Source organism: Anomaloglossus baeobatrachus, chromosome 1 (assembly GCF_048569485.1).
Source record: "Anomaloglossus baeobatrachus isolate aAnoBae1 chromosome 1, aAnoBae1.hap1, whole genome shotgun sequence".
Lineage (NCBI taxonomy): Eukaryota > Metazoa > Chordata > Amphibia > Anura > Aromobatidae > Anomaloglossus > Anomaloglossus baeobatrachus.
This window is the reverse complement of record NC_134353.1, coordinates 117498707-117520785: the sequence shown is the minus strand read 5'-3', so window position 1 is coordinate 117520785 and position 22079 is coordinate 117498707. Positions and strand designations below refer to the sequence as shown.

The window sequence follows — 22079 nt, the reverse complement described above, 5'->3', positions numbered from 1 at the left end:
TTAAGAAGGAGAGTGATGGGGTGCTATGCCAGATGACCTGGCCTCCCCAGTCACCAGACCTGAACCCAATCAAGATGGTTTGGGGAGAGCTGGACCGCAGAGTGAAAGCAAAAGGGCCAACAAGTGCTAAGCATCTCGGGGAACTCCTTCAAGACTGTTAGAAGACCATTTTCGATGACTACCTCTTGAAGCTCATCAAGAGAATGCCAAGAGTGTGCAAAGTAGTAATCAAAGGAAAAGGTGGCTACTTTGAAGAACCTAGACTATAAGACATTTTCAGTTGTTTCAAACTTTTTAATTAAGTATTTCATTCCACATGTGTTAATTCATAGTTTTGATGTCTTCAATGTGAATCTACAATTTTCAGTCATGAAAATAAAGAAAACTCTTTGAATGAGAAGGTATGTCCAAACTTTTGATCTGTACTGTATATTGCCCCCACACACTAGCCCTCTGCATACTATCCCCCACACTGCCCCTCTGTATAATATCCTCCTGGCATATATGTCCTACTCATGGTATATATGGCCCCATCATGGGTCCATCCTGTTATGTCCCCATCCTGGTTTATTTGTCCCCTTCCTAGCATATACTGTATGTCCTCCTGGTATATATGTCCTCATCCTGGGCCACTCCTGGCATTTAAGTCCCGATCCTGGTTTATTTGTCTCCATCCTGGTATACATGTCCCATCCTCGGCCCCTCCTGGTATGTATATCCCTCTCCTGGGCACATTCTGGTATATATGTCTTCATCCTGGTTTCTGTCTCCCCCCTGGCATATATATCCCCAGCCTTGTTTATTTGTCTCCATCCTGGTATATATGTCCCATCCTGGTCCCCTTCTGGTATTCATATTCCCCTCCTGGGCGCATTTTGGTTTCTGTCCCCTTCCTGGGCTCCACTTGGTATATTTATATGCCGCAAAAAGAAAAGAAAAACATTTTACTCACCTTCCCTAGCTCCCATGTAGCGCTGCATTGTCACTGAGCTGCAATGCATTTCAGCTGAATGTGCGCCCTCTAACACACATCCAGCTGAAGCAACGCAGGGGCTGGGGTTGGTGGGCCACCACCACCCCTGGCGATCTCCCGCTCCTGTATCTAGTAGATGGAGCACTTACCTGTCCCTACCGGCTGACACATCCTCACCACCTCCGCCGCTCTGTTACCTGCAGCAGTGTGATGAGGTCACAGAGTGATGACTTTACCATGCTGCTGCACGCTGAGCCACTGGATGAGATGCCGGTGCCCTGCCCCACTGACCATGCCTCAGCCACATGGCTAATTTGCATGCGCTGCCCTTGAAGCACTGGTTTGCATGCAAGTTAGCCAGTGTAGTGGCAGAAGCAATATGGCCGGGCCCCTCTGCTGCAGCTATGACTGGGGCCTGGTGAAGAGGGGGCACAGGTCTTGCCTGAGGATTAATAAGGCCAAGTAAGTACCCCAGGCCCCATGCACCAGTCATGGTTTTCATGCCCTTATAGTATGTAAGAGGGTGCCCAGTTCCTAGCAGCACCCCTGAAGAGGTTAATGTTTAAGTGAAAATGCTATGATCTGAATGCATACATTTTAGAGTGATTTATTTAAAGCTGTGCTTTTCCTGTGTAATTTGGTCAGCTGCCACTAGGTGTCACTTGGTCCATGGTCCCACATTGTAAGGCAATGTGAGGGAGTGACAGGCTGGCATGGGTTAAAAGGGAAGGACAGTCCCTAGCACAAAAGAGATATAGGAACAGAGGCTTCCTGGTACAAGGCAGAAAGGGAGTACTGACAAGTAGAGAAAGGACCTGCAGGGTCAGCTGTAGCAGAGTGGAGTTGTGTGGTGTGGAGGAGTCAGGCATAGAGGGAGAAGACAGAAGAGAAAGAGTCAAGGAGACAGAAGTGAAGTGTGAGCCCCATCAGCTATGAAGCGTAATATGAGCAGCTGCAGAAAGGTACCACCTCCACACCCACTTAATACACCACTTTGCCCCCGTGTCTGTAGCGTGCCGGGGTGGGTTGAGGACAGGGCCAGCGTCAGCACTCGGCACACCTGGGTAAATGCTGGGGCCGCTGCACGGCCTCCCTTCTCCCCTCCCCCCCACTGAGGATCAAACTTTCAATTGTATCGGCATCGCAGATGCCAAAACAATTGAAAGCAATGATGAAAGAGGGAGCAGTGCGCTCTCTGTCATCATTCTCCTGCAGCGTCTGTCTTAGCTCTGCCTCTGTCAGCTCAGTACAGTGGAGTGCGATGACATCATTACTGTGTGCGCCTGTGTCCTGAGCTGTCAGAGCAGCAAAAATAGTGAACATGCTGAGGAGACCGGAGCAGTGGGGAAAGAGGAGAAGTATGTATGTGGCTAGTTGACTATGGTGCTGCATTAAATGATATAAGGGCTGTATAATGCTGCTACATGGGGGCTGCATAATGCTCCTACATAGGGGCTGCATAATGATGCCACATGAGGGCTGCATAACCCAATATGGAGAAATATGAGGACATGCTGAGGAGACCGGAGCAGCAGGGAACGAGGAGAAGTGAGTATGTATGTGGCCAGACGACTATGGGGCTGCTTTAAACAATATGAGGGCTGTATAATGCTGCTACATAGGGGCTGCGTAATGCTGCTATATGGGAGCTGCATAACACTGCTACATGGGGGCTTCATAAGGCTGCTACATGAGGGCTTCATAATGCTGCTACATGGGGGCTGCATAATGCTACTACATGGGGGCTGCATAATGTTGCTACATGAGGGCTGCAGAATGCTGCTACACAGGGGCTTCATAACCCTATATGGAGGAATATGAGCCTGCATTATATTATGTGGAGCAATATGGGTGCATTATGTTATATGGAGAAATGTGGGGGCTGCATACTTCTGCATCATACTGCATACCCCCAGAGCTGTATGTACACTCCACCCCAGTGCTGTATACATCCCATAGCTCTATGTCTCTTCCGCCCCAGTGCTGTATGTCTCCCTCCACTCCAGCGTTTTATACTCCTCAGAGCTGTATCCTCCCCTCCGGACCTGTATGCCCCCATCCTCAGTAATGTGTATGTCCCCAACCTCTCCTGTGATGTATATACAGCAGTGTCAGTGTGCGGCCATGTCTGTTAGTGATGGCCATCAATCAGCGCAGCATAGCCACATGCCGTGGAGGAGCTGGATGGCAGACAAGCAGGAGAGGTAAGTGAGGCTGCTGTCGGATTCCCCATATTAAAAATATCTCTAATGCATCTGTATGTCAATGTATATGACTGTGTATGGATTTGTTTGCTTATATGTGTTTTTCTGAATTTGTCTTTAAATATGTATATGTACGTATGCCTGTATGTGTATGTACAGTGCCTACAAGTAGTATTCAACCCCCTGCAGATTTAGCAGGTTTACACATTCGGAATTAATTTGGCATTGTGACATTTGGACTGTAGATCAGCCTGGAAGAGTGAAATGCACTGCAGCAAAAAAGAATGTTATTTCTTTATTTTTTTTTTTTTAAATTGTGAAAAGTTTATTCAGAGGGTCATTTATTATTCAACCCCTCAAACCACAAGAATTCTGTTTGGTTCCCCTAAAGTATTAAGAAGTATTTCAGGCACAAAGAACAATGAGCTTCACATGTTTGGATTAATTATCTCTTTTTCCAGCCTTTTCTGACTAAGACCCTCCCCAAACTTGTGAACAGCACTCATACTTGGTCAACATGGGAAAGACAAAAGGAGCATTCCAAGGCCACCAAAGACAAGATTATGGAGGGTCACAAGGCTGGCAAGGGGTACAAAACCCTTTCCAAGGAGTTGGGCCTACCTGTCTCCACTGTTGGGAGCATCATCCGGAAGTGGAAGGCTTATGGAACTACTGTTAGCCTTCCACGGCCTGGACAGCCTTTGAAAGTTTCCACCCGTGCCGAGGCCAGGCTTGTCCGAAGAGTCAAGGCTAACCCAAGGACAACAAGGAAGGAGCTCCGGGAAGATCTCATGGCAATGGGGACATTGGTTTCAGTCAATACCATAAGTAATGTACTCCACCGCAATGGTCTCCGTTCCAGACGATGGTGGTGGCAGCATCATGCTGTGGGGCTGTTTCTCAGCCAAGGGGCCTGGCCATCTGGTCCGCATCCATGGGAAGATGGATAGCATGGCCTACCTGGAGATTTTGGCCAAGAACCTCCGCTCCTCCATCAAGGATCTTAAGATGGGTCGTCATTTCATCTTCCAACAAGACAACGACCCAAAGCACACAGCCAAGAAAACCAAGGCCTGGTTCAAGAGGGAAAAAAATCAAGGTGTTGCAGTGGCCTAGTCAGTCTCCTGACCTTAACCCAATTGAAAACTTGTGGAAGGAGCTCAAGATTAAAGTCCACATGAGACACCCAAAGAACCTAGATAACTTGGAGAAGATCTGCATGGAGGAGTGGGCCAAGATAACTCCAGAGACCTGTGCCGGCCTGATCAGGTCTTATAAAGACGATTATTAGGTGTAATTGCAAACAAGGGTTAATCCACAAAATATTAAACCTAGGGGTTGAATAATAATTGACCCACACTTTTATGTTGAAAATGTATTAAAATTTAACTGAGCAACATAACTTGTTGGTTTGTAAGATTTATTCATCTGTTAATAAATCCTGCTCTTGTTTGAAGTTTGCAGGCTCTAACTTATTTGCATCTTATCAAACCTGCTAAATCTGCAGGGGGTTGAATACTACTTGTAGGCACTGTATCTATGTATGTGCGTGCCTGCTTGTGCTTGGGGCCCACTGAGACTTTTTCACCCGTGGCCAACAAAAACCTGGAGCAGGCCCTGGTTGAGAACTACAATCCCTTGCCCATGACTGCCCCTCTCTCGCATCTTACAAGTGCATAGGAAGAATGGGATAGTCAGCTGCAGGGAGAATATAGTAGTGAACAGCAATCAGCCCATTTTTTTACAGCTCTAATTCTGGATCTCCAAGTAATGTAGTTCTGTTTTGACATTGTTGAGGAAGGTCCTGGTAGCGCTGTATCTAGATCTTTTGTGATAATGAGTGCAAAAAATCCAAACAGAACTAAAAGTCTAACAAACATAAGGGAGATTTCTCTAAATTGACCATTCATTATATAACTACTTAATATAGATCCAAGCTGTGGTGTGTGCCATTCAATGCCACTTTTTTAGGCCGCATTCCTATCTATCCAAGCATGCAACTTTTTTGCTAAGGGATACTTCACATCCATCCAGCACATAACTTGTTGCATCAGATAAGAATGTGCTACATATTGCAATTTTCAATCCTGCTCACCAGTTTGGTAAAAGCCAAAGTGAATGCAGTTTTGACATTAGTTGAAATCGGCTGAAGCGCAATATAAATTATCCAGATATATGGAAAATGTCTTTAAGGTGTTGTAAAGCTGTGGATAAAATAATCCTATTCCCAGATGGTATAATTGTCAGTTTATAGTTAACCCATTCACCCCTGAGCCTTTTCATCTTCATGACCAGACCATTTTGTTTTTCAATTTTGACCAGTGTCATTTTATTAATAACTGGAACCCTTCAACGGATCCCAGTGATTCGGAGAATGTTTTTCTTGACATATTGTAGTTCATGTTAGTGGTAAATTTAGGACAATATATTTTGTGAAAATATGAGAAGTTTGGCGAAACATCAGATTAGAAGTGACTTTGAGGGGTCTATGTGACAGAAAATACCTAAACGTGACACCATTCTATAAACTCACTTTCTCAAACGGCTGAAAACCAAATCCAAGAAGTTTAGTAACCCTGTAGGTGCTTCCCAGGAACTAAAGCAATAAGGAAAAAATAAAAAAAATAACTTTTTCCCACAAAAAATTTACTTTAGCCCCAAATTTTGCATTTTCACAAGGGTAGCAAAAGAAAATGCACCATATAATTTGTTCTATTTCTCCTGCATACGACAATACTGCATATGTGGTGGAAATCTACTGTTTGGGCAAATGGCAGGGTTTGGAAGGGATGGAACGGAATTTGAATTTCAGGGCGCAAAATTGTCTAAAATAGATAGCGGATACCATGTCCTATTTGGAAAGTCCCTGATGTGCCCTAAACAGTGAAGCTCCCCCACAAGTGACCCCATTGTGGTAACTGGACACCTCAAGGAATTTATCTAGATGTTTGGTGAGCACTTTGAACCTCCGGGTGCTTCCCAGAATTTTATAATGTTGAGCCATGAAAATGAAAAAAAAAACAAAACAAAAATACAACAAACCAAAAACATTTTTAGCCACAAAAATGTTCCTTTAATCCCAAATGTTTCATTTTCACTAGAGTAACAAGTGACAATGGACAGTACAATTTGTTGTTCAATTCCTCCTTAGCTCACCAATACCCCATATGTGGTAGAAAACTACTTTTGAGGCACAGTGCAAAGCATTAGAAGGTAAGGAGCGCCAGATGTTGCTGGAAAGGTTTGTGAGTACCATGTCACATTGTCAGAGCCTCTGAGGTGCCAAAACAACAGAACTCCAAAACAAATGACCCCATTTTTTAAACTGCACCCCTCAATGAATTCATCTAGGAGTGCAGTGAGCATATAAACACTACAGGTGTTTCACAAAATTTTATACTATTGGGTGGTGAAGAAAAAATAATTACATTTGTACACTAACATATACTAACCAAAGATTTCCAATTTTCACAAGGGAGATAGGTTAAAAAAAAAAAAAAGGCTACGTAATGTGTTACACAATTTCTCCTGAATGTGACAATACCCCACATGTGACTGTATAGTACTGTTTGGCACACAAGGCAGGGTTCTAGAGGAAAACTGCGCCATTTGACTTTTGGAGCACAGATTTTCCAAGAATAGTTTGTGGACCTCATTTACAAAGCCCCAGAATAGCAGAAACCCGCTCAAGTGACCGCATTTTGGAAATTCCACCCCTCTAGGAGTTAATCTAGCTATGGGTGTAATGATTATTCAGTCTCTGGAAAACACCTATAGAGAATATTGCAAAACTAAAAATTGCAAATAAGCCATAGTGCCCATACATTGTGCCTAGCTTGTGTTCTGGAGACACACAGCCTGAAAATTTAGCAGGCTCGCCAGAGTTTTTGGATTTGGGAGAGCAGATTTTGCTGGATTTCCATTTTGGGGGGAGCCATAGCGCTTTTCCAGAGACTTTGTGCTACCAATTATGTGAATGTCCCATGTATTTCCATTAACAGGATGACGGACCTGAGTGGGGACTTTTTTTTTTGTGGGTTGAGTTGAATGTTATTTGGTAACAATTACAAGTACAGAACATTTTGGATCAGTTCACATTTATCCTGGGCTTTATGCTGAGCACTTAGAGTTTCAGTCCGTATCTCCGAAATACGTGATTCAGTTGAAACACCCAATGGATCGATTCACAATAGTAAGGCAGCAGTTACTTAGGACTCTTGTTGGTCTCTATTTCAGTGGTGTCTGTCTTCTCAAAAGGTGAATACAACTATTGTTCACTGCACTTTTGTGCACGCCTAAAAATTTACGGAAAAAGACGAACACCACACGACAGACTGATGAGATTCTATGATGACAGGAGGAGCTGGAGGCTGAGCTCCACCCCCTGCTCCCTCTTCTATCTGCATAGAATCTTATCAGTACCAACTGCCAACTCCTATCTCAGTAATGGCACTGTCTTAACTGAATACAGATTTGACTGATCAATTCTGGCAGAGAAGCAAATTTGTCTGATAAGATATATTTCAAAGTTGCTTATTTTTTTGGGTGCTATTGATTTATGAAATTAAAAATTACTGCTACGCTTCCATTCTGCTGACACATTGTTCGTAATCAGACTCCCAATGATTAGATTTGATGGTCAATTCTAAAGCTAAGCTATCAATACTAGAGTCCCAGGGGCTGGCTACCTTTTTCTTCTTACTTCAATGCATGGGGAGTTTTTTTGTCTACAAAATAAATTGCATTGTCTATTGCTAGCTTCAGAATGGGTTAAACTGTTAGTGAGCTCATTCATATGCTCCAATAGAAGAGTTTTTACCAAAGCATTTTCGCAAGATAAAGTCAAAATACAATTTGAAGTGTCAAAAATTTTGTGCAACATTTTGCTACTTTTGATGTTTTCACACTACATTGAAGCCGCTCCAGCAAAATGGGAGAACCTGAGATAAGCTGAGATGGGGTTACGCTCACCCGTAAACCAGCAAAAATGACTATCTTATGCCAGAAAGTCTACTCCAGTCCTGCTTTATGACTTTGGTGCCTTATACTCAATCGAATCCTGCATTAAGACTGACATGCATGAAAAAAGTGTTAAAGAAGCGGACCCTGCCTTTTTTTTTTAGCTCCTCTCAGCTGATTTATGACCACGGACAAAATCAAAGTTCAATGTACTGGGGCAAAAGAAAGCATATAATCATAAAATGCTGTACAATTTTTATCCAAATCAAATTGTAAAAAAATGATTTTACCCCCCAAAACATACAATTAAGTGGAAAAAATAGTCCCCAGAGGTGGACAAGCCCTTTAATCATAGAATGAAGCAGTATTGACAGTTAAAACTTATTGTTTAAAATGTTGTGGTCACGAAAAGGTTAAACATCTATGGAAACACAAATACAAAAAATACCCACAAAGATAGAGAAGGAAGCCAATCAAATGCCAAGTAGTTAGGGTCACACCACACATGATGCGCATTTTGCATCAAAATGCTTCATCCAGGAGTTTTTATTTTTTTGGCCTTACCTGTTATGTCTTGTTATTACTATGCCATATATATTTTCTGATTTAATTTACATTCAATAAAATTGTTCTTAACTTTATGGACTTGCATTTATCCCCTTTCTTGAGGTTATATGCTGAGCAATAGTTAAAAAAAAAAAAAAGGTTCTACCAGGAGTAGTAGAAAAAGCTAATCTTTATTCTGCTGTTTGGTGGCAAATTATTTTAAAATATTACATGACATATAAAATACTAGTTATATTATAATCAATTAAAAAGAAGTAATCATGGCTCAACTCCGGGCCTTGATCCAGTGACCTCTGATTGTGTAGTCTGTTTTGTCTTTGTCCTAGTGCTGATAGTTCTCTTGTCTTTCCTTTTAATTTCTATTCAGGCGTGTCCAATTCCTCATTTGGTTTGCCCTATCACATCCGGCGAGAGGCAATTTATACTCACCATTGACATGTATTCATTGCTGACTTTATTCCTGGATAGATGGTATTTGGAGCCCCAGCTCTTCATTTAAGGATAATCTGGTGAAAAATCACTATTGTTTTTCCCAGAGTGTGGGGGCTCCTCTTTATCCAAATTGTTATCCTGAAATCATGATTGTGCAGTCGTGGTGGTTGATCTGGCAATTCACGGCCAAATAACGGCTTTAGAGTCTGTCAACAATAGGGACTTGTTCAGAAGTTACTAACATTTAGGTGATAAAAAATAATATTTTTCATTTTTGTCATGCCACTTTGCATTAACTCCTGAAAAGCAACTGAAGGGTTAATAAACAATCTGACAACAGTTTGTAATTTGTTGAGGGCGCTATTTTTTAAAATGATTTCACTTTTGGGGGGTTTACCAATATTTAAGTTCCCCAAAGTCACTTGAAAACTGAATAGGTCTCTAAAAAAATAACTTTTTTAAACTTCCTGGAAAAACAAAAAAAGTTATTGCTACAAATGTAAAGCTTCTAATATCCTAAAGAAAATAAAGGAGCATTTTAAAAATGTTGCTGATGTAAAGCGGACATGAGGAGAATGTTATTTATTAACCATTTTGTGTGTTGTGACTATCTGGATTAAGAGGGATGATCATTCAAAGATTGAAAGTTAAGTTTTAGAAATTTTTGTAAACTTTGATATTTTTATGCAGACAAAACATATCAATCTATATTTACCATTATCGTAAAATTTAAAAAGTGGCATGAAAAAAAATCTCAAATCACTGGGATATGTTGAAACATTGCAGAGTTATTGCCATAAAGTCCAAAAGGTAGATGAATGAAAAGTGGTTTGTCAATGCGTTTGAGTCAACCATACTCTTTCATCAGGACAACCACAGCTCTGAAACACGTCGCCAAATAAAACCACTTTTTATTCATCTACCTCTGGATTTCTCTTCAATTGGGCAGCGTAGATTTTAACCAATCCCATAGCAAGGTTTGATATTTGATTTATGGCTATTGGAGCAGCCTGATTCTCATGCACTTCAGTGCTTGTATCTCCCGCAACCTCATTAGGTGAGCTGACACTTTCCTATGTTATCCTGATAAAACCCTATTTCGCTTTACACATTATTTTTTCACACTGCCACAAAAGTGACTTGTCAGATTTGAAAAAATATTGACCTGATCATTAAGAGGTTAAACTCCGAAACTGGCCCTTTCTACAGTGTTGCAGGGGAATTTACAACAATTTACAACAAAATTCTACAAGGGAAACAAACGAGCCGGACTCTGATGAGTTGTCCAATGTTTTATTTCGAAACATACATGTACTATAAAAGCTGTTGCAGATCTTTTTTTTTTTTATTCATCTATTTTCCAATCTCTAGTGTTATATGACCCAGATAGGACATAGGAACACGACACAACATTGTTCCTCAGTTAAGGCAATATGCACCAAACCAGTATAACGTCACAATAGACAGAATAAACACAGACACAGCGGTTAGCTGGCACTCCCGATATCTCTGAACCCTAAGCGTGACGCATTATGTTGTAGTAAGAGCAAGGCTTCTTCTAGTAATTCGTCAGCGTGTTGGTAAATATTTCAAATAATAATAATAAAAAAAAAATATAACACCAAAAATACATTTCCAATAGTACTGACAAAATTAGTACTCAGCAACACCAGAAATACAAAGAATCAAAGATCTGCGATCGCTGCTCTAAGGATCATGAGCAGATTGCACACCAATACACTGTTAGCAAAATATACAATGCAATCACACACTAGCCCCGTATTTGGTACGCCTGATAGTAAGTGACTATAGAAAACTCTGGGGATGCTGGAAATGTGACAACTGAATCTGTCCTAAAGCCCAACTCCACCGACAACCTGAAAATTGAGACATCTGCATGATATTCAGTAGGACGCAGAGACGTGCGTCATAGATATTCTTCTTTCATTGAGGTGCAGGGTTAAAAAAAAAAATAGATTTTTTTTGGCTATGTAGCCCTGCACTGTCTTTCTCTTCATGTCCCAAAGACCTAATACAGTGAGTAAGCAGAAAACACCACAAAATCCCAGTGTATATATAGGCTTTCTGGAGCATTATATTTATACCATGGCGTTAAGTGCAGTCACGAGTGAATTTCCAGGTTGTGAGTGTCGCTATATAATTCAGCTGGAGGAGGAGGTGGTGATGTGCACACCAATGTATCAAAGGCAGTGGACAATAGAAATCGAAATGCTGGTGACCGGTCTATTAAAGCATGGAGTCTCTGCTATTATGTACATACTGCACCGTTTATCGTAATGCAGATAAATAAATCCCCTCCTGGTTCCTATGAAGCAGGAAATCATATATATATATATATATCGATAACTACATCTCCCACACAGAACCGAATCCTGGCTATAAAATGGGTTATATTGAGCGAGTTTTATACGATGCGAGAATCAGGTATGAAGTCCACAGACGCCATGCAAAGTGTAAACATCAGTGATGGAAAAACCGGATCCATGCACAACACAACAGAAAAAGAAATAAAAATAAACGCAAAAAAAGAAAAAAGGTTTATTTATTTTTTTTACAATTTTTTAGGCTACAGCTCCATGAGGAGTCCAGAGCGACACTTCGACCCCTCCCTGTCTCCCTCGTTTTCCTTAATATTGTAGCTTTATTGCATCTGTTGCACCTGCAGGAACATGCAACAGTTTAGCAATTTAAGGCACCATTTGTACGTTGCGATATAGAGCAAGTGCTACAGATGTATGAAAACCGTGCAAGGTGAAAACATATCTACTGACCACATGCAAAATAATCAGTGCTGGCGCTAAAATAAATAGTTGCTACCGGCTCGAGAAGACATTTTATTGCTCATGTACAACAGATGTGCCCCCGATTCTGGAAATGTAGACATGACACAGTCTATTACACTAAGGGAACGCCACTGTGTCCGAGGTGGGATATCCAATAACCACGCACTGTATGGTGCTATGTGTTCCGTCTCCCTTCCCGTCTTCTAGAAATATTTCTGTCTTCCCAAATGACTCGGGAGTCTAACCACATTCACAAGCCTATAATAATAATGTGCTGTTTTCCTTAAAATTCTAGAACTGCAACCAGACATTAAAAAACCACAATCTCCAATACTAAAAAAAAAAACAAAAATCGGTTCAGCCTCCTTTATTCACACAGCTAAGGTTCACGTGAACTTTTTGGAAATAGAGGCAGCTATAATCAATGTCCGTCTCATCAGCATTCACTCATATCATTCATAGTGCACGTTAGTTAAGAGACCAGGACCGTCCTGAACAAGCGCCATCGATGGAGTGTGAAGCCCAGTGGTCTTGTCAGTAAATATCACTATGTTATGCTTGTGCCAAAACCATCACTCAGTGTAAACGCAAATTGTATTAATCAGACTATAATAGAGGACACCGCGCCAATGACCGCTTGAGCCAACGACCGCTTGCACCATCTTCTGAGCGACAGTGCCATCTAGTGCCCAAAATGCAGCTAAATATCCTCAGATTACCTACATGTGAGACGTACGGCCCAAAATTAAGTGGTTTGATAAGGCATTATTCACACTGGTGTACGCATTCAAAGCATCTCCGTGGTGATTACATTCTATGATGAGTGTTAATATAGAGACCTAAGTAGTAAAGTACTTTCATTGTGCTGGAAAGTCTACACCCAAAGACATTCACGTCCGTCACCTGTCTGCAGAACTGCACACAAATACATCACTATTGTGTTCATATGCTGGAAGGATTGCATCAAATGACAAGATAGATTTTGCTTGCATGTAAGACTTATGGTGCCATCAAGAGAAATCTAAAACTTACACCCCTTTTAAAAGTAGATGCAAACCATAGGACACCAGTAAGCAGGACCTGCAGCTTCACAGGTCTAAGAGGGTCTCTGCTGGTCACACCACAATCATTACTTAAGTATGGAGGTGTCTGCTGGTTACATAGGATGTACCCCTACGAGTAGATATACATTCACCTGCACCTTCTGTAGAATTAAGAGAGGCACCTCGGGGGCGTGTCACTTATCAAAGCCTTCCCACACCAGTGTGTGGGGTGTTTGTAAACCAGGGTCTGACGGATCTCTTCTTGGCAAATTCACAAATCTCTCCAGTGGTGTTTGTTAGGTAGGAATCTACTGGATTTGTTTCGCAAATGAACATCTGCAAATGTTAAGCAAATCATGTAGTAAACTAGCAAGCACCACACACAGTTCTCCAATCTCGTCATGAGATGAGTGTCAGGATCTCTGCAGGTAAAAGTGATTGTCTGAAGTCCGCCTTCATAGGAGTGCACGCTCTTCTCTATGGAAGGTCTTCATAGCGAATGCTGGAATCACAATGGAGTGGGATGACCCGCCGCTGGAAGAAATTAGGTTACACATCAGATAACAGGCAGAATTAATTAGAAACGTCCTCTACGGCATTTAAACACGTGTCTACCTTCCCGTTACAGATTGTGGATAAATAAAGCAGGAGTGGAACAAAGGTTTACAATACATTTTCACATTCTATTTTTGTGCTTTCGTTTTCCTCCCTTTTTTAAGAGCTGTACCTTTTATTTTCCCGTCGGTTTGGCTGTAGGAGGCCTCTTTTTTGCAGGATGAGTTGGATTATATTGTAAAATGAAGTCTGCCATGCTTTTTTCAGGCTTACTTTTTGCCATTCATTGTATGAAAAAATGACCAGACAATACGGTTCTTCAGGTTAGTACAATTATGGCAATACCAATATTTTTTTTAATGTGTATTTGTTAAAAAAAAAAATTATTTCCCCAAATTTCTGAAAACTAGACCCTTCTTATTTTTCTATATCTATTCACTGTAATTTTATTGATACTATTTAGGAATATATGAAGTTTTGTGTTGGCAATTTTGGCATTTCATTATTTTTTACTTTGCAGCATTTAATGTATGGCTTAAATAATTTTATATTTTGAGAGTTCGGACTTTCACCAACATGATGATACCAAATATGTTTATTTTTTTTACTGATTTTTTATTATATAAGTTTTTTTGTTTTTTTTAATGTACTAATATGTATTTTTTTAGCTTTTACTTTATTTAGTCGATCTAAGGAACTTAAACCTGCGATAATCTGTTTGCTTGTTATCTATACACTGCTATACTGTAGTATTATATAGGAAAATTATCTATCTCCTTTGAAGCCCAGCCATAGGCAGAAATGCAGGTCTTCCGAGCGATGGGCGTCAAAATGATAGTGGCACACAATTGGACCATTTAAATCCTTCTATCAGCTCCAGTCACTCCTGCTAGTGGTAGGTGCTTCCTTGGTTCCTGAGCCTGCTCCATACACCAGCACCCAATGTAGAATATACTGTTATGTCTTATGTTGGGAAGGAGTTGAAAAATAACCTTACATTTTTAATTTACTTTGAGCAACATATTCTGCATCTATTGAAATGATGTAAAATTTTAAATTGGATGAGGTCTGATCAAAAAGTGTTTACCCCCGGATTAAATTTAAAAACAAACTACACTGTGTGCAGAATTATTAGGCAAATGAGTATTTTGATCATATGATACTTTTTATACATGTTGTCCCACTCCAAGCTGTATAGGCTTGAGAGCCAACTAGCAATTAAGTAAATCAGGGGATTTGCATCCCTGTAATGAGGAGGGGTGTGGTGTAATGACATCAACACCAGAGGCTGGCTGGCACAATTTAGCCTGGGGGGGCAAATCACAAAGCAGTGGCCACCAAGTTGCGGCAGCCCACCATTGGACTGTTCATCTCTGGTCGCCGCTTTAAAGCAGCAGTGGTACAGGCTCTATGAACAGGCTGGTACACACACATTATATATATATATATATATATATATATATATATATATATATATATATATACATACATACACATACATATACATACATATACATACATGTATATATGTTCAACAATGTAGACCAGCTCACTCCTGTGAATCACCTGTAATCTCAGCTGACCTGGTTAACTCCGTTGTGCCCGGATCAGGACGTAGGAGTCCATCCATACAAATGTGAACAACGAGAAGGCAGAGTCCAGCAATAACGTGAGCAATCCAGGATACTGTTAAAAAATTTTTTCCTTCTTTTTATTCATGAATTCATTAAAATACAATGGTCCAAGCAATTCAGAACAGCATTATCGCAGGAAAATAGCGCAGATAGGACTACGCGTTTCAGCGGTAAAATCCGCCTTCTTCACGGTCCAGATTCTGGACCGTGAAGAAGGCGGATTTTACCGCTGAAACGCGTAGTCCTATCTGCGCTATTTTCCTGCGATAATGCTGTTCTGAATTGCTTGGACCATTATATTTTAATGAATTTATGAATAAAAAGAAGGAAAACATTTAACAGCATCCTGGATTGCTCACGTTATTGCTGGACTCTGCCTTGTCGTTGTTCATAGTATATATATATGCCCATATGCAGGAACACCATAGTGGTAACCCACGCCTTCTAAAATTTGCAGGCATAATAAAAATTAATCCCTGTCCCTCAGGAGGTGATATGCATCGTTCTTTACTTAGAAAAGAATCGAGATTGATTATAGACTTAAATGCTCTCGGTCCCCTAGGCCTGAATGACAAAAATGACTTGTCAGTGTTCCTATAATGCTGGTCTTCTCTTATGAGCCTGTTTTCTATAGTGTTTTTTGAGATGTCTTTTGTTAGACTCTAATGAACAGTATATTTAATTTTTTACTCTAACTATACCCATGTATGTAATGATTGATTATTTATAATCCATTTTGGAATTGATATGTAATAAGTTTCTATGTGAATCTGATATATGTACAGCTGGTATATGTTTTTAATTTGCACTATACTCACGCAAGGATGCTGCATCCAATTCACCTGTTATTTAAGGGCGGATGCAGCACCTTTGCATGCACTGGACCCGTAGAAGCAAGTTCACTTGCGAAACGGCTGCCGTCGTCCGACGTGGCACACCCTCATCCTCCCTCACTACCTGTACCCCTGATGTGATCGTGGAATAAAAAGAAATTCTTTATTCGACCTTTGGAGTGCGACCTTTCATCTCTACATTGTGGATCTTGTATCGCCTTTGCTTTGGGACACGCACCCAGGTCTCCACCTGCCTGAAAGCACAGCTTTGTCAGCCATACAGGGATCGGCGGTGCCCGGTATCCTCCACTCAGCTTTATGGAATCTGGACTTCTTCTAATACCGTGAGTGCACGCTTTCTCTATTCCCTTGGCTTTTGTTAAAAAATGGCAGACACATCTATGGATACAATGGATAACGGTATACTCGCAGGGAGGGAGGACGATGCCACGTTTTTTACCAGCTGTAACGATAAAGTGAACATAGAGATCATGGGCACTAAGAGTTTAGAGCTTAAAATCTTCAATTTGGCTGAAAAGGAGACCAGCCTGTTTTGGACAGTACAGTCACTTAAATCTTATCAAGATAGTGGACGAGTCCCTAGAGGTCTACGCATCTCAAAAAATATATCCTTTTATCAGGACGATTTATTTTTTAAAAAAGAATGGGACAATATACAGCAAGAATGCTCATTGCGCTTTCTGGACATTGTGCTCAAAAAAAACCAAGAGGAACATCTAAAAATCACTAATGCGTTACTAAAATTGAGACAAGAAATGGAAAGTCGCATTTCAAAAGAAGCATGGAACACCTTCTTATCAAGATTAGATAAAAAACTTTTACCATACCAAACTTTGATTAAAGAAAATAAAAAAGAAAAATTTATCAGAGATAAGTTAGACTACGAAAACAACCAGATTTTTTCCTGGAAGAAGTCTTCTACACCTGGGAATAGAAGATTTTTTCAGAGATACCAGAAAAAACATACATCTAAAATCGCCAAGAAAAATGCCTGGACCACAGACTCTGACTCGAGCGGGGCTGAAGATTTAGCACCCGCAAAGAAATTAACAACACCTGTTGCTTCACGAGCTTCGACATCTGATAATCTCCCTTTAGAAGATCTACAAGGAGAGGAGGCAGACGGAGACGCAGGAATAAAGCCGACCCCAGGAAAACGCAAGAGCGTCTCTTGGAGGGACTAACATCTCCATGCCTTGAATGTGAGACTGTAGTGTCAGAGACATTCTCTGTAATAAGTACAGAAAATAATCTTTCTTGTTCAGCAAATAACATCATGCCTCATTTGCGTAAAGTATATAATCTTACCTCGTTGATATTAACACCTGATATGTTATCTGTGTTGGAAAAGGGCTTGAACTATTGTATACCAGAATCATTTGATTTGACTGATTTTCATATTGATCTATTTAAGGGCTGTAGGAAACTACATTTAAAAAAATTTTATAGCCAAAAGAAAAGTCAACTTACTTCTGAAGTAACCGATTTACAATGTGAAATAGGTCCGCTTGGTTTCTTTGGTACAAATAATGAATATACCGTTATTGAAAAAGATGCGTCTGTTCTTTTAAGTATAGCGGACCCCAGTCACATTGAACCCGGTTCTTCAGGTGTTGTAAATACCCAAATGAATCTTACATCTAGTTCTTCATTTTTCAATAAAGGGATAAAATCTACCTTTTGCCCCCCACTTACCCCTGGGAACAGCATAGACTTATTTCAGGAGCTGGTAATAAAAGATATACAAGCTCTAAAATACCCCTCTCCTCCCCAGAATCTCACTCGGGGGGGAGCCGCGGCACTAAAAATCCTGCAGTCACAAAAAGACATTATTATCCGCAGGGCGGACAAGTGGGGAGCCACTGTTCTATTAACAAAAGAAGCCTATTTGCAAGAAGCCAATAGGCAACTTCGGGACACAAGAGTATATCAGAAATTATCCAATGATCCAACTGGGTCTTTTGTTAAAAAACTTAGAAGCCTTCTACATAAATATGTAAGTTTAGGTACTATCTCTAAAAAAACTGCTGAAAAATTACTCCCTCTTTTTCCGAAAAAACCTCATTGGTATTATCTGCCAAAGATTCATAAGAACAGTGCCTCCCCCCCTGGCCGCCCCATTGTGGCAGGAATAGGTTCAGTGACAGAACCTTTATCTCACTACCTAGAATGGTTACTTAAACCATTACTGACCCGCATCCCCTCGTTCTTAAAAGACACGGGAGATCTAATTAAAATGCTTGATAACTTTCAATGGCAGAAAGGTTTCTCCCTTACCGCTTTGGATATTGAGAGTCTGTACACCCGTATCCCACAGGATCAGGGTGTGCAGACTATCAAGAGAGTCTTGTTGAATTTTGATCAAAATCCAATCTTAGTAGACTTCATCACAGAAGCTTTAAGTTTTATTTTGCATCATAATGCATTTAAATTTGACGATCAGTGGTACTTACAATGCGGGGGTACCGCGATGGGTACCCCCGCAGCATGTACTTTTGCAAATCTTTTTTTGGCGGCATTTGAGGAAGACTTTGTCTATAGTTCTAAAAATCCATATCTGAAACATATAAAAAAATATGCCAGATACATGGACGATGGCTTCTTTGTATGGGATGGTTCTGCACAGGAATTTGATGATTTTGTGTCATATCTAAATAATAATAATTCTTACAACATGTACTTTACACATACTTTTGGTAATCAAAAATTGGATTTTCTTGATGTCACACTCAATATATCTGATGGTATTATTGACAGACAAGTATATAGAAAACCTACTGCAGTAAACACTTTGCTCCATTTTAATAGTGCGCATCCCTCCCATACAAAGAAAGCCCTTCCATATGGACAATTTTTGCGGCTAAAAAGAGTACATAATAATCCTGAGACCTTTCTGCATCAAGCATCAGACTTGAAAAAACGTTTATTAGAACGAGGATATCCCATATCAGTTATAAATTCTGCCCTCGAAAAATCTTTAAATTATGATCCAAATAATAAAAATAAAAATAAAGAACACAAAAATAAAAGTGAGAATAAGAGTAAAAATGTAAATGCCACTTCGAAAAAAACAAAAATCGAAAGTTTTTAATTTTAAATTCAATTCTATGTACGATGCAATAAAATCAAGCATCAAAAAACATTGGCATTTAATTAATAAAGATAAGGATCTTTGTGAAATGGCAAACGAGGGCCCTCTGATTTCATATAGGAGATGCAAAAATATAGGAGACATCCTTGTTAATAACCGTATTATTACACCTAAACTAGGTACGTGGTTAGACCGAAATAAAATCAAAGGAAACCATAGGTGCGGCGGCTGCCCCTTTTGTGAATATCATTGTACAGGAGACATTCTAAAAATTGGTACAGAGCTATTCAAAATAAAAGATCTTATCACATGTAAGTCTAATTATCTGGTATACGTTATTTTTTGCCCTTGCCAAAAATATTATATAGGTAAAACAATTCGGCCTTTATATGTTCGATTTCGGGAGCATTTTAAGTCTATAACCTCCGGGATAGGTTCTCCACGTTTAATTGCCCATATGCAGGAACACTATAGTGGTAACCCACGCCTGTTAAAATTTGCAGGCATAATAAAAATTAATCCCTGTCCCTCAGGAGGTGATATGCATCGTTCTTTACTTAGAAAAGAATCGAGATTGATTATAGACTTAAATGCTCTCGGTCCCCTAGGCCTGAATGACAAAAATGACTTGTCAGTGTTCCTATAATGCTGGTCTTCTCTTATGAGCCTGTTTTCTATAGTGTTTTTTGAGATGTCTTTTGTTAGACTCTAATGAACAGTATATTTAATTTTTTACTCTAACTATACCCATGTATGTAATGATTGATTATTTATAATCCATTTTGGAATTGATATGTAATAAGTTTCTATGTGAATCTGATATATGTACAGCTGGTATATGTTTTTAATTTGCACTATACTCACGCAAGGATGCTGCATCCAATTCACCTGTTATTTAAGGGCGGATGCAGCACCTTTGCATGCACTGGACCCGTAGAAGCAAGTTCACTTGCGAAACGGCTGCCGTCGTCCGACGTGGCACACCCTCATCCTCCCTCACTACCTGTACCCCTGATGTGATCGTGGAATAAAAAGAAATTCTTTATTCGACCTTTGGAGTGCGACCTTTCATCTCTACATTGTGGATCTTGTATCGCCTTTGCTTTGGGACACGCACCCAGGTCTCCACCTGCCTGAAAGCACAGCTTTGTCAGCCATACAGGGATCGGCGGTGCCCGGTATCCTCCACTCAGCTTTATATATATATATATATATATATATATATATATATATATATATATATATATATATATATATATATATATATAACAGAACCGCGCTTACTGCGTACATAGATACTGCAAAAGAACCAAGATGGCTAAATACAGTAGATACGGGAACTGAGATATGGGAGCAGAACCAAGCTTACTACAGAGATATGGGAGCAGAACTGAGCATACTACAGAGATATGGGAGCAGAACTGAGCATACTACAGAGATATGGGAGCAGAACCAAGCTTACTACAGAGATATGGGAGCAGAACCGAGCTTACCACAGAGATATGGGAGCAGAACCAAGCTTACTACAGAGATATGGGAGCAGAACCAAGCTTACTACAGAGATATGGGAGCAGAACCGAGCTTACTACAGAGATATGGGAGCAGAACCAAGAATACTACAGAGATAAGGGAGCAGAACTGAGTTTACTACAGAAATAGGGGAACAGGACCGAGCTTAGTGTACCAATACATGAACATAATCGTACTTACTCCGTCTTCTACATAGAAACAGCAACAGAACCAAGCCACCTACATACATATGGGAACAGAACAAGCTTACTGCATACACATAGTACCAGAACAAAGCTTACTAAAGAAGGGAATTTTGTTTACTTACCGTAAATTCCTTTTCTTCTAGCTCTAATTGGGAGACCCAGACAATTGGGTGTATAGGCTATGCCTCCGGAGGCCGCACAAAGTACTACACTTAAAAGTGTTAGGCCCCTCCCCTTCTGCCTATACACCCCCCGTGCTCCCACGGGCTCCTCAGTTTTGGTGCAAAAGCAAGAAGGAGGGAAAATAATTATAAACTGGTTTAAAGTAACTTCAATCCGAAGGAAACTCGGAGAACTGAAACCATTCAACATGAACAACATGTGTACACAAAAAAACAGGGGCAGGTGCTGGGTCTCCCAATTAGAGCTAGAAGAAAAGGAATTTACGGTAAGTAAACAAAATTCCCTTCTTCTTTTTCGCTCTATTGGGAGACCCAGACAATTGGGACGTCCAAAAGCAGTCCCTGGGTGGGTAAAATAATACCTCGTAAGAGAGCCGTAAAACGGCCCTTTCCTACAGGTGGGCAACCGCCGCCTGAAGGACTCGTCTACCTAGGCTGGCATCCGCCGCAGCATAGGTATGCACCTGATAGTGCTTCGTGAAAGTGTGCAGGCTCGACCAGGTAGCCGCCTGACACACCTGTTGAGCCGTAGCCTGGTGCCTCAAAGCCCAGGACGCTCCCACGGCTCTGGTAGAATGGGCCTTCAGCCCTGAGGGAACCGGAAGCCCAGCCGAACGGTAAGCTTCGATAATTGGCTCCTTGATCCACCGAGCCAGGGTTGATTTGGAAGCCTGTGATCCTTTACGCTGGCCAGCGACAAGGACAAAGAGTGCATCCGAGCGGCGCAGGGGCGCCGTACGAGAAATGTAGAGTCTGAGTGCTCTCACCAGATCTAACAAGTGCAAATCCTTTTCACATTGGTGAACTGGATGAGGATAAAAAGAGGGTAAGGAAATATCCTGATTGAGATGAAAAGGGGGATACCACCTTAGGGAGAAATTCCGGAACCGGACGTAGAACCACCTTGTCCTGGTGAAAAACCAGAAAAGGGGCTTTGCACGACAACGCTGCTAGCTCAGACACTCTCCGAAGAGAAGTGACTGCTACTAGAAAAACCACTTTCTGCGAAAGTCGTGAGAGGGAGATATCTCTCATTGGCTCGAATGGTGGTTTCTGAAGAACCATC

At 40.7% G+C, this 22079-nt stretch overlaps 1 protein-coding gene across 4 annotated transcripts in view; it reads right to left on the bottom strand.

The window, feature by feature from the left end:
* Positions 1-10409: 10409 nt before the first annotated feature.
* LIMCH1 (LIM and calponin homology domains 1) overlaps positions 10410-22079 on the bottom strand; it is a 391967-nt gene continuing 380297 nt past the window's right edge. For all 4 annotated transcript variants that reach the window (XM_075346998.1, XM_075346997.1, XM_075346999.1 and 1 more), the window contains one exon: positions 10410-13516. In XM_075346998.1, coding sequence (XP_075203113.1) covers positions 13491-13516 — 26 coding nt within the window. In that variant the 3' untranslated portion in view covers positions 10410-13490. The remainder of the gene's footprint in view (positions 13517-22079) is intronic.